At 45.2% G+C, this 13,580-nt stretch overlaps 1 protein-coding gene across 1 annotated transcript; it reads left to right on the top strand.

The window, feature by feature from the left end:
• Positions 1-184: 184 nt before the first annotated feature.
• CNGA4 (cyclic nucleotide gated channel subunit alpha 4) lies at positions 185-9,923 on the top strand. Its single transcript, XM_050756547.1, has 6 exons — positions 185-3,425; positions 3,541-3,642; positions 3,845-3,951; positions 4,228-4,873; positions 5,597-5,946; positions 8,103-9,923. The coding sequence occupies exons 1-6, from the start codon at positions 3,364-3,366 to the stop codon at positions 8,561-8,563; spliced, it is 1,728 nt and encodes a 575-aa protein (XP_050612504.1). The 5' UTR covers positions 185-3,363; the 3' UTR covers positions 8,564-9,923.
• The last annotated feature ends 3,657 nt before the right edge of the window (positions 9,924-13,580 follow it).

Raw genomic sequence — 13,580 nt, 5'->3', positions numbered from 1 at the left:
TCCCAGCTACTTGGGAGGCTGGGGCAGGAGAATCGCTTGAACCTGGGAAATCGCTTGAACCTGGGAGGCGGAGGTTGCAGTGAGCCGATATGGCACCACTGCATTCCAGCCTGGGCAACAGGGTGAGACTCCGTCTCCAAAAAAAAAAAAAAAAAAAGTATTTTGCCAATGTTAAATACCTGGTTTTTATCATTGTGCTATAGTTATATAAGATCATAACGTTAGGGGAACATGGATAAGGAATTTATAAGAACCCTGTATTATTTTTACAACTTTTCTGTAAGCCTAAAATTAGTTCAAATAAAAAGTATTTAAAAAGAAATCGAAGTTTCAGACCAAAGGATCAACATATACCAGAGAAAGGAAGAATGGACAGCATGTGGGAGGTGCTATAAGAACTGCAGTCAGTATAGTGTGTCTGGAGCCTAGGCAACATGTGAGGAAACATTGTGAGATGAGGCTGAAGACATGGACTGGAGAACTTTATAAACCATGTTAAGGAATTTAGATTTTATTTTTGGGATGATAGCTATAAAGAATTTTATACATAGATTGATAGTGAGGGGGACTTTGCAGAAGGCCAAACAAGCTGATAAGGCCCAAACTAGAGTAGCAGAAATGCAGAGAAGTGGACATGTGGACTTCTAGAAGGTAGATCACCATGGTTTGATTATTGGATGGATAGAAGAGGAAAATAAGAGGAAGAATTAAAAACTAATGCTTAGTTTACATAAATTCAAAAACAGGTAAAACTAAACTGTGATATTAGAATTCAGGTAGTGATTACTCTTGGAAAAACATTGACTGAAAGGGGCAGAGTGGGGCTCCTGAGGCACTGGTGATATTCTGTTTCTTGACCTGAGTGCTTGGTTATATGGGTGTGTTCACTTTGTGAAAATGTATTAAGCTGTACACTTAAGGATTATACACCTTTCTCTGTGTTTGTTTGTTCTGGTTACTATGCTCTGTGACAAACCAACCCAAACTTAGTGTCATAAAAACAATAGCCATTTTACTATGTGCACAAATTCTGGGAATTTGGACAAGATGCAACAGGAATGGCTTGTCTCTATTCCATGATATCTGGGGCCTTATCTGTAAAGCTTGAACATCTAGGGGTGATTTGAGGCTGGTGACTGGAAGCATCTGGAGGCTTCTTCAGTCACACATCTAATTCCTGGGCTGGGATAACGAAAAAGCGAAAGTCAGTGGGGAATCTGTCAAACAGAACTTCTCACAATATGATGGGTAGGTTCCAAGAGGGAACATCCTGAGAGGGAGCTACCAGACAAGAAGCATTCCAAGAGAACCAGAAGGAAGATGCATGGCCTTTTATGATCTGGCCTTAGAAGTCATACAACATCACTCCTGCTATACTCTATTGGTTGAAACTATCACAAGGGATTGGTGTCGAAGAATTTGTGAACATTTTTTTTAACTGCCACAATGTTATACAGTAATAATAATAAATGCTGTCATAGGTTTTTTGCTGAAAGGGCATAGATAGGAATTCTAGAAGAAAAAGTGGAGGAAGATAATGAGCTCAGTTATAGACTCAATGGGTTGAAGGTGACTGCGGGATATCCAAGTAGGAACATCCAGTGAGCAGTTAGTCATATAGAAAACCGCAGCTCAGGGAGAGTTCTCGGGAGCCACTGTATGGGAAAGCAAGTCTGTGGGTGACTGACATCAACCAGACAGCGTTAGGAGGATGGCAAAAGTGGAAAGCCTAGAACAGAATCCAAGAAAAAAAAAACACCGTCATAGAAGGAATAGACAGAGGAGCTTATGAAAGACACTAAAAATAAACAGAAAACTAAGACATTATGGCATCACAAAGGATTTTATTCATTTTGTTGCATTATTTTGAATATTGTCTTTTTATTTTAACAAGCGTAATACTTTTCAAAAAGAAATTAAGAAGCCATGGGAAAAGAGAGTTTTACAAAAATTAATTAGGGACCACAGGTTTTTCTTCTAAGAAACACTCCAAAAACACAAAGCTGATTTTATCACTGAACTGTGCAAAACTCTTCACAGGTTCTCTGTTGCCATTAGGTAAAATCCAAGCTTTATAACATGGCTGACAGAACTCTTCCTGAGCTGGCCTCTGTCTATCATTCAACCTCATCTCTCACCGCTACCCGCTAGGCCATCTTAAAAAAGCCAATTGATGTTTGCCCAGTCACCCATGCTTTTTGATATCTCTATGCCTTTGCCCACTTTGTGCACTCTGCCTCTAGTGCTCTTCACCCTCCCATCTCTGTACCCAACTCCTATTCATCCTGTAGAACCCAGGCTCTGTAGGGACACTTCATGGATACTATAATAACCTTCTGTGTATCCACCTAACAGAGTACTCATCAGTAGCCTGGCAATGACTGCTGCTGTTTAATTACCTAATGTGTAATTACCTGCTGGCCTGACTATTTCACCTAGCAGACTGTGAGCTTCTGGAGAGGTGAGAGTGTGTCTTATTCATCTCCAATTCCTAGTACTTAGCACAATATTGGCCTGGCACACAGAACACCTGCCTATGGGTGTTATGATTTTGACTTGTTGACTGAGAAAGATGATAGCAGTGAAAGGAACATCAGGTTGAGGGAGAACTTATAGTGTTTGTTTTGATGTAGGAGATATTTAAGCAGGTTCACAAAAAGAGAAAAGTTGAAAGATTAGGGACCATAAAACACATGGAGTAGTTGGTAGGATGAGGTACTAGAAGTAACAAGAAGGAAATGAACACAAAAGAACCATAGGATGGCCCCATCGCACTATCTATGATAGTGGTGTGATGGGGGAAGATGTAGGTGGAGGTAGATATGGGTGGGATGTAGGTTACAAAAATAGAGCTCACTTCTCATGTGAGAGACATCTCTTTGTCCCTGGAGAATAGTTTAGCACCTGACATAGATGAGCCATTCAGTTATAATTGTTAAATAAATAAATAGTGAGGCCCAAACAGAGAATGTACAAAGATAAAACAGAGTGTTTGATCCTACACTAAAACTCAGGTCTTCTGACCCAGAGGACACCTATGTAGCTCAGTTGCTGTGGAAAGAGGGGAGGAGGAAAACAGAGACAAGACCCAGGCTTCCCTCTGAGGCATGCACCCCCACCTTCTCCAGGGATCTTATTAGAGGTGTTTAGCTGGGCAGGCAGAGTGCTAGAGCTAGACCGTCTCCACCCCTTCAGTAGCGCTAGCTCTGGCTGTGTTGCTAAGAGCCTCAAAGACAAAGAAGTCACAGCAGGAGCCCAAGGGCAGCCTCCTTCAGGCAGTCAGGCACTAGCCCCCAACTCCCAAGTCCCCTACAGGCAGAGAGGGTGTGAATATCTCACACCCCAGCACCAGACCACAGAACTATGAGCCAGGACACCAAAGTGAAGACAACAGAGTCCAGTCCCTCAGCCCCATCCAAGAACAGGTGAGAAGTCCTGGTCCCTTGTGTGGGATCTCTCCTCATTCCTCTTGGTACCCCAGTCACAACTACAACTTTGAATACCTGGTGAATAAATGAAGCAAGACTTTCCTTCTTACAGGAAGTCGCTGCCTGTCCTGGACCCATCTGGGGATTACTACTACTGGTGGCTGAACACAATGGTCTTCCCAGTCATGTATAACCTCATCATCCTCGTGTGCAGGTGTGGCAGGGGTGCTAAGGGAGGGGCTGGAAGCCAAAAAGAGGACTAAAGAGAGGCCAAGGAGAAGGGCAGACCCTTGGTGGGGCAGGGAGGAGGAGCAACTTCCATGGGAGGGTCTGAGACAGAGGGTTGAGGGCCTTAGGGAGACGCCTCACACACAGAGGGTGCCCTTAATCCGATCATGATTAACCCTGCCCTGCAGAGCCTGCTTCCCGGACTTGCAGCACGGTTATCTGGTGGCCTGGTTGGTGCTGGACTACACGAGTGACCTGCTGTACCTACTAGACATTGTGGTGCGCTTCCACACAGGTCAGTGAGCTTCTAGGAATGACCGTTTGTTCCACCTTCCCTTCCTAAAGATAGCCACTTAAGAAGTAACAAGAAAGGCACCCCCCGCCATGCTAGCACCTTCGCGTGCCTCCAGGCCTGAGAGTATCCCAGTGCTCACCCCAGAAACCCCAGAGCAGAGTTATACCCGGCTCCACCCTGTCCTTCAGACAGTCTCCCTGGCCTGCCCTGGGCAGCTCATGCCCAGTCCAAGCTTGACTACAGCAGGTCCCCTTCCTACCCGCCACCTCTCCCCAGGATTCTTGGAACAGGGCATCCTGGTGGTGGACAAGGGTAGGATCTCGAGTCGCTACGTTCGCACCTGGAGTTTCTTGTTGGACCTGGCTTCCCTGATGCCCACAGACGTGGTCTACGTGCGGCTGGGCCCGCACACACCCACCCTGAGGCTGAACCGCTTTCTCCGCGCACCCCGCCTCTTCGAGGCCTTCGACCGCACAGAGACCCGCACAGCTTACCCAAATGCCTTTCGCATTGCCAAACTGATGCTTTACATTTTTGTCGTCATCCATTGGAACAGCTGCCTATACTTTGCCCTATCCCGGTATCTGGGCTTCGGGCGTGACACATGGGTGTACCCGGGCCCCGCGCAGCCTGGCTTTGAGCGCCTGCGGCGCCAGTACCTCTACAGCTTTTACTTCTCCACGCTAATCCTGACTACAGTGGGCGATACACCGCCGCCAGCCCGGGAGGAGGAGTACTTCTTCATGGTGGGCGACTTCCTGCTGGCCGTCATGGGTTTCGCCACCATCATGGGTAGCATGAGTTCTGTCATCTACAACATGAACACTGCAGATGCAGCTTTCTACCCAGATCATGCGCTGGTGAAGAAGTACATGAAGCTGCAGCACGTCAACCACAAGCTGGAACGGCAAGTTATTGACTGGTGAGAAGGCGGGGTTCCCGACCAGGACAGGGACCAGTGTACGTGATGGAACCTGAGGGAGGTGACTGGGTACTTAGTGCCTAGTGAGCCAGGCAAGGTAATCAAAATGTAGCATTCAGCTGTGGGTTTGCTGGGTGGGGCTTGGAAAGAGGAAACTTCTTTCAACTGAGGGAATCAGGACTTGGGAGAGGGGGTGGGTAAGAGACTGAAAGGGAGAGGAGCTCATACCCAAAAAAGGATAATATGGAGAGCATGGAATGGGAACTGCCACTGCCTGGTAGGGCTCAGAAGGCTCTGGAAGGAGTGGGTGAAGAAAGGCAATCCCCCTGAGAATGGTCAGCAACAAGATCATTGACTACCTATGGTGATCCATACTGTGGACTGAACAAAAGGAAGTGTCACAAAGTTGGGGAAAGAGAGCAGAGGGTCTCCAGAGAGGAGGGGGACCTTGGTGGCTGAGGTAGCTAAGGGTAGGGGTGGAACAAGACATCACTGATTGGTGAGTAGGGTAGAGCCTGACAGGAGGAGGTGAAGGGTTATGCAAAGTGGTAGAGGTGTCTATGCCCTGGAAAACAGATGATCCAACTGTCAGGTACTCCCACGACCCCTGTTAGATCTCAGTATGGTGAGATTCTTCGCTGGAGCTGAGCTGAGCCCTGATGGAAGGGGTGGAGGCAGACATACAAAGGGCTGGTAAGGAAATGGCACTGTCCTTACTCTCAGGTATCAGCACCTGCAGATCAACAAGAAGATAACCAATGAGGTAGCCATCTTACAGCACTTGCCTGAGCGGCTGCGGGCAGAAGTGGCTGTGTCTGTGCACCTAACTATTCTGAGCCAGGTGCAGATCTTTCAGAACTGTGAAGCCAGCCTGCTGGAGGAGCTGGTGCTGAAGCTGCAGCCCCAGACCTACTCACCAGGCGAATATGTATGCCGCAAAGGGGACATTGGCCGAGAGATGTACATCATCCGAGAGGGTCAACTGGCCGTGGTGGCAGATGATGGTATCACACAGTATGCTGTGCTCGGTGCAGGACTCTATTTTGGGGAGATCAGCATCATCAACATCAAAGGTGGGTATCCCAGTATTTGTTCCAGGGACGAGGACAGGGTGGGGGGAGGGGGGAACAACAGAGCCCAGTGCTGGGACCAGATAGTACTTCAGGCCTAAACTTCTGATTGAGGAAACCTGGCCCTTCTCTGAGTCACTAGATGGCTCAGGAGAAAACCAACACATAGAGGATCCATTCCCTGAGAAGCTGAGCCAAGACCAGTGAACAGGGTGGGTTCGTGGAAGAGAGAGTAGACTTGCTCTGTGGATATTCACCTGAAGCACCAATAGACTAGTGAACAGTGATAAAGATAATAATAATAATAACAGCTAATATTTATTACCTGCTTACTGCATGCCCTGTTCTAAGTGCTTCATATGATATAAACTCGTTAAATTCCTGCAACAGTTCTATAAGATAAGTACTATTCTTATCCCAATTTTAAAGATAAGGAAATCAAACTCAGTGAAGTTGGGTGATTTGCCCAAGGTTTCACAGGTATACACATGTGGGATGAGTGGAAAGAACAACCTTTTTACAGACAAGTGGAAAGAGAAAGGTAGAAGAGAAGAAGTTCCCATTTACTGACCATCACCTTTGGCCAAGCCAGGTACTACCTACTGGCTTACTTTTTCCTCTCATCAGCCCTGTGCAGTAGGAATTGTTATGCCTAATCATAGGTATTAGGCATGAGGTCGTGCAAGCAGGAAATCCTACAAATGGGGTGAGCACACTGTCACAGACTGAGAGGCTGGATGTGCTCTGGCTCTCTCAGCATGAGAATTCTACTCAGGGATTCTGAAAGCCTCACATCTGTCCTCCAATGATCCCCTCAGGCTCCACATCCTGTATGTGGTAAGATGCTGTCTGTTTGACTTTGGACAAGTCATTTCCCTATTTAGGCCTCAGTTTAATCACCTATCCAATGAGGATAATAATAAAAACCCAGAGTTACCTGTGAGAATAAACGAGCTATGTGAGTGAGACATCCAGTGCAATGCTTGGCATACAGCAAGTGTTCAACAAATAGTAGCTCCCTTTCCCTTGTCCAAGGTCCTTCTAGCTCTAAGACTTTGCAATAATCAGCCTCACCTATCTCCCCACCCATTCTCCACCAACATCTTTCTAAACTGCAGAGGATATCACACAGCTCCCTGCTTAAAATATTTCAATAGTTTCCTACTGCCCTCAGCATAAGGCCTGAACTTCATGTCATGGCTTATGAGACCCAGCGTGACCTAGATCTCCCCTCTCTCTACCGTCCCCACACTCTGCACTTCTCCCACTCTGAGCTGCTTCCTATTTTATGCATCCAACTGACTCTTTTCTACCCACTTCCCTCTGTTCCTGCTCCTCCTTCTGGCTAGATTGCCCTACCCCGACTTGTCCTCCTCCCCCTAGTTACTTCCTACTCAGTTCAGGTGTATTAGACTGTTCTTGCATTTCTGTAAAGAAATATCTGAAACTGGATAATTTATAAAGAAAAGAGGTTTAATTGACTCACAGTTCTGCAGGATTTACAGGAAGCATGGTGCTGACATTTGCTCAGTTTCTAGGGAGGCTTCAAGAAGCTTATAATTGTGGCAGAAGGCAAAGGGGGAGCAGGCATGTCACATGGTGAGAGCAGGAGCAAGGGTTGGTGGATGTGCCACACTTTCAAACAACCAAAACAACCAGATCTCGTGACTCACTATCTCAAGGATAGCATCAAGCCATGAAGGATCTGCCCCCATAATCCAATCACCTCCCACCAGGTCCCACCTCCAACATTGGGGATTACATTTCACATGAGATTTGGGCAGGGACAAATATTCAAATTATATCTTAGGACATCCCTTCCTCCAGACTTCCCTAAATTCCTTGCCTTATAGTTTGGTAGGGGTTCTTTGCCTGCCTTTCCACAACACCTGATGAATTTGTCTGCACTGCACCAGCCATACTGTTATGCAACTATTCCAATATAAATGTATCTCCTCTAGACTGAATTATTTGAGGCAGGTCACTGATACCCACCCAGCACAGAGCCTGGTCCCCAGTATTTTACTAAATGAAAGAATTAATGAGGCAGAAGGAGAGGCTCAGAAGCACAAATATGGAGGTGAAGGCCCTGGTTCAGGAGTGAAATGCCACCTTCTCACCCTCCTGCTAACTATCCTCCATCTGCCCATGGGCCACAGGGAATATGTCTGGGAACCGCCGCACAGCCAACATCAAGAGCATAGGTTATTCAGACCTATTCTGCCTGAGCAAGGAGGACCTGCGGGAGGTGCTGAGCGAGTATCCACAGGCACAGACCGTCATGGAAGGGAAGGGACGTGAGATCCTGCTGAAAATGAACAAGTTGGACGTGAATGCTGAGGCAGCTGAGATCGCCCTGCAGGAGGCCACAGAGTCCCGGCTACGAGGCCTAGACCAGCAGCTGGATGATCTACAGACGAAGTTTGCTCGCCTCCTGGCTGAGCTGGAGTCCAGCGCACTTAAGATTGCTTACCGCGTTGAGCGGCTGGAGTGGCAGACTCGAGAGTGGCCGATGCCTGAGGACCTGGCTGAGGCTGATGACGAGGGTGAGCCTGGGGAGGGAACTTCCAAAGATGAAGAGGGCAGGGCCACGCAGGAGGGACCCCCAGGTCCAGAGTGACCCCATACCTATCCCCAGGATTCCCACCTCCTAGTGAATCCAGTTGTAGTAAAGCCTAATTGCTGCAACTCTGTCATCCTGTCTGTGGGATCACAGACACAGGAGCAAATTGGTCTGTAGATGCCCAGTTAGAGACATAGGAGTATAGTGTACATTCAGCCCCCACTTACCAATACACACACACACACAGTTGCTCATAGACCTGTTGGCCCCAAGACTGTGCATTCCATCTAAAATGCTCTGGAATTTCCATTCTCAGAGCACACAGCACACATGCTTTCTCACAAGCACTGATGTATCTTACACCTACATAATATATACACATTCAGTCATGCACCTCCTAAACACACATATGCTGGCAGTCATACACCAATAGACACAGATGCCCTTCACAGGTGTGCACACACTTGTGAAAACACAAAAGCACACCCTGGGCCCTCTAGGTCTAAGATGTCTTTTGAATGTTTCCCATATGGGCGATTCACAAGTATACCCTGAAAGTTGCACTTCAATAAAGTATTTGCCTCCTCCCTAAGCATTTATGGGGCTGGAAAGAAAAGGCAAAGTCAATGGTGGGCCGGGATGGATTCTGTCTGAATTCTGAACTCTGAAGCCTGAATTCTGAGTCTCAGAGGTGATGAGCATGAACTGTGTAGTATCTAGTGGGTTAGAGTCAGAGGTGAGGTACCTTAAGAATAGAGAATCAATATTCAGCCTAGGCAAAGCAGGCTCTCACATCACACTGCTGTAACAGTGCCCATGCACACTGGCCTTTGTATCCCACACCAGAGCATATGTTCTCGATTTATAAGCTCTGAGAGGTTTCATCTAGTTAAATGGGCCAGAGCAGATACTTCTTCTTTTTCTTCCCTCTGGCCAGCCCTGGAGCCTAGATCCAGGGCTTCCCTGTGTTCAGGGCTGATTCCAAGAGAAGAATAGTTCCATTCTCCCAACAGAAAGAGGGTGAATAGTTCCAACAGGACCATTCACCTGGCCCAGCCATACCATGACAGTTGTTGGAACTGGTGTTGGTGCTGGTGGAAATCCAGCCCTTCTTCTTTGCACAGTATTCCAAAACATAGGGGAGAATAGAGACTAGGTTCAGTGGAATATTACGGTCAGAGGCAATTAGAGATGAGGGTGTTGGGAATTTTGGAGTTGACTCTGGTATACTTGGAAGGAGGTCTGTACTTGGGGCAGGAAAGGTATCATAGGGTCTATGGGGAGGAGTCTGAAGTCACATCTGAACCAGATTCACCCTGAGTCACCATTGCAGCTCCTCCAGGGCCTGGCCAGTCTTGAGGTCTGAGCTGTGCCAGGTGGTAGTTTAAAATATATCCAGGATTTAACCTATAGATATAACTGAGTGATGTATCTGTACTCTCAGGAGAGATTATGAGGTAATCACCTTTAAATCATATTAAAATAAGATCAAAAATAAAATATATATATTAAAATATATAGTTTTTTGTGATATGTCTTCTGCACGAAATATAAGATCCACAAGGCCAACACTAGGTTTTTCTTGTTCATCTCTGTGTCCCCAGGGATGTGCCTGATACCTAGTAAGTACCCAGATATATGTTTGGTAAGAAGAGAGAGTTGAAGCAGACAGAGGATAAATGTTGGAGGAAGATGTGTGTCAATTTCTTGAGAGGTTTTTCTGTCATCTCTGCCCTCCTATCGTCTTGAACTAGAATGGATGGGTACATCGTAAAGGCCATTTGGGTGGCATCTGATGGATTTAAGGAGTTGAGAACAAGTTTTTCACTGACATATTACAATGTGCACACCTGTGCCCAGTGAAGGCTCTCTTAGAACAGTTGGCCTTTGCCATGCCATCTAATTCTGGTCTATAGCACTAGCAGGGTGATAACTGGTTATCTGGCATTTTGTGGTGGCGGAAACAAAACTCTCAAAGGGCCAGCTATCCGTTTTGCTTGGCCTCTGCTATTCCAGGATGAGGAGATCAGAATCTTCATGGTGGAGCCACTGTATCATAAGACACCTTGAATAGCATCAGTTGCTTTCTGAGGTCCTCTAGTTGTGGAATTGGTTTTTTCACCCTGTTGAAGACAGTATTTGGGCAATTTGGGACAGGCTGAGTAGAATTAGGTCAGGATGTACAGAAGTGAACACAATTTTAAGTTCCTGGAATAACCAAGAAATAAAATAAATTCTTTTAGTCCAAAGAATATTAACTAATGTGTATCAAGCACTAGGCTATACACTTATAAATGTGGCCAAAAATTTTATTAAAATTTTCATTTGGATTTTGTTGATTTTATCCCTCCTCCCATCATAAGAAAGGACCTAAATCTTTGTCCCTTAAAAGTTAAAGCTTTTTGAATTACAGGATCAGAAGCAGAAATTAACAGAAACTTTTTGCCAGAGATTTTGTGGGGGTCTTGGGGTTTTCTTTGTTTTGTTTTGTTTTGTTTTTGAGATAGGTCTCACTCTGTTGCTCAGGCTGTAGTGCAGTGGTGCCATCTTGGCTCATTGCAACCTCTACCTCCCTGGCTCAAGCAATCCTCCCACGACAGCCTCCCAAGTGGCTGGGACCACAGGTGTGCACCACCACGCCTGATTAATTTTTGTATTTTTTGCAGAGATAGCGTTTTGCCATGTTGCCCAGGCTGGTCTCAAACTCCTGGACTCAAGAGATCTGCCTGACTCTGCTTCTCAAAGTGCTGGGATTAGAGGTGTGGGCCACCACGCTCAGCCAAGATTTTGTTTTTGAAAAATAGGGCTCCTAGGATTTCACAAATGATGTAGTTAGAGGTAAATTGTACCCAGTTGTCTGTGAGAGCTTAAGAAGAGTTTAAGAAGCAGAAGTTTCTTCTGCGGAGGGGAGATTCCCTAAGACAAGGGAAAGGAATGAGATTCTTGAGAGTTTTGTTGTTGTTGTTGTTGTTGTTGTTGTTGTTTTGTGTTTTTGTGGGGTTTTTTGTTTGTTTGTTTTGTGTGTGTGTGCACGTTGGTTTTTTTTTTTTTTTTTTCTGCTGCTATAACATATTACCACAAATTTAGCAGCTTAAAACAGTACCCATTTATTCTCACAGTTCTGTAAGTTAGAAATACAAGCACAGTGTCAGTCAACTAGACCTCTGTTCGGGGCCTCCCAATGCTGAAATCAAGGTTTCAGTTGGACTAGGCTGTTACCTGGAGACTGTAGGGAAGAATCTGCCTCCAAGTTCATTCAAGTTGTTAGCAGAATTCCATTGACTGTAGGACAAAGATCTCTGATTCCTTGACACATGGCCCCTTCATCTTCAAGTCAACAAAGGCATATTAAATCTTCCTCATTCTTCAAATCTCTCATTTCCCCCTTCTACTACCAGGCTGAGAAAGATCTCTCCTTTTTAGGGTTCATCTGATTAGAGTAGGTTCACCTAAATAATCCAGAATAATCTCCGTATTTTAAGATCAACTGATTATTAACTAACTTAATTACATTCTCAATGTCCCTTTTCCATAATCCTGGGAATAACATCAGAGGGCAAAATAATAGAAGTCAGAATTCCACCACAGGATTTCTAAGGAAAAAAGCAGCCTAGACTCCATTTTCTATGAGGGCCCAAAATAGGGAACACTAAGAGTTGAGTCTTTGGAAATAACTGGAGAATGATCACTATGCCAGAACAGGTACTGGAGACTCAGAGCAGCACCCCCTAGAAGTGTGCAGGCTTGAACAAGGCACATACCAGCATTACCCTAGAAGTGTGCAAGCTTGAACAAGGCACATACCAGCATTATCAGCATGCTCCAAAGACCAGAGGCCCTGCCCCAGATGTTCTGTTCAACATAAAAGCCCCAGAGACTTTTGTAAGGCCCTAAATTGGGAAAGAGAGTGGGAAGAAAGCCCAAAACACAACTGAGATTAAATCTCCCATATAGTGAAAACAGTATGAAGATTCCTTAAAGAACTGAAAGTGGAACTATCGTTTGATCCAGCAATCTCACTACTGTGTATCTACCCAAAGGAAAATAAGTCATTATATGAAAAAGACACATGCACACACATGTTTGTAGCAGCACAATTCACAATTGCAAAGATATGGAACCGACCTAGATGCCCATCAACCAATAAGTGGATAAAGAAAATGTGGTATGTAAGGCCAGGCAAGGTGGCTTACGGCTGTAATCCCAACTCTTTGGGAGGTGGAGGTGGACAGATTACTTGAGACCAGGAGTGTGAGACCAGCTTGGCCAACATGGTGAAACCCCATCTCTACTAAAAATAAAAAAAAAATAGCTGGGCATGGTGGCACACCTGTAATCCAAGATACTCGGGAGGCTGAGGTAAGAGAATAGCTTGAACCTGGGAGGTGGAGGTTGCAGTGAGCCAAGATCACACCACTGCACTCCAGCCTGGGCGACAGAGGGAGACTCTGTCAAAAAAAAAAAAAAAAAAAAAAAAAAAAAAAAAAAAAAAAACCAGAGAGAGAGAGAGAGAGAGAGAAAGAGAGAAAGAGAGAAAGAAAGAAAGAGAGAAAGAAAGAAAGAAAGAAAGAAAGAAAGAAAGAAAGAAAGAAAGAAAGAAAGAAAGAAAGAAAGAAAGAAAGAAAGAAAGAAAGAAAATGTGGTATGTATACACTATGGAAGATTACTCAGCCATAAAAAGGAATGAAATAATGTCTTTGGCAGCTTGGATGGAGCTGAAGACCATTATTCTAAATGAAATGACTCAGGAATAGAAAACTAAATATTGCATGTTCTCACAAGTGGAAGCTAAACTATGAGGATGCATAAAAGTGATATAATCAATTTTGGGGACTCAAGGGGAAGGTTGGGAGGGGGTAAGGGATAAAAGACTATATGTCGGATACAGTGTACACTGCTCAGGTGACGAGTGCACTAAAATCTCAGAAATCACCACTAAGGAACTTAACCATGTAACCAAAAACCTCTTGTACCCCCAAAACTATTGAAATTAAATGATAGGTAGGTAGATAGATAGATAGATAGATAGATAGATAGATAGATAGATCGATCTTTCATAAAGTAAGTATTTAAA

Source organism: Macaca thibetana, chromosome 14, assembly GCF_024542745.1.
Source record: "Macaca thibetana thibetana isolate TM-01 chromosome 14, ASM2454274v1, whole genome shotgun sequence".
NCBI classification, from domain to species: Eukaryota; Metazoa; Chordata; class Mammalia; order Primates; family Cercopithecidae; genus Macaca; species Macaca thibetana.
Note: the sequence above shows the minus strand (reverse complement) of the source record. Positions and strands in the feature narration are given on the sequence as shown.

What these genes read in the sequence shown, in the direction of transcription:
- CNGA4 (XM_050756547.1), top strand. Translation starts at nt 3,364, where the DNA reads ATGAGCCAGGACACCAAAGTGAAGACAACAGAGTCCAGTCCCTCAGCC. An exon ending in CTCATCATCCTCGTGTGCAG is followed by an intron (nt 3,643 to 3,844) that starts GTGTGGCAGGGG and finishes CCTGCCCTGCAG; the next exon opens with AGCCTGCTTCCCGGACTTGC. An exon ending in TGTGGTGCGCTTCCACACAG is followed by an intron (nt 3,952 to 4,227) that starts GTCAGTGAGCTT and finishes ACCTCTCCCCAG; the next exon opens with GATTCTTGGAACAGGGCATC.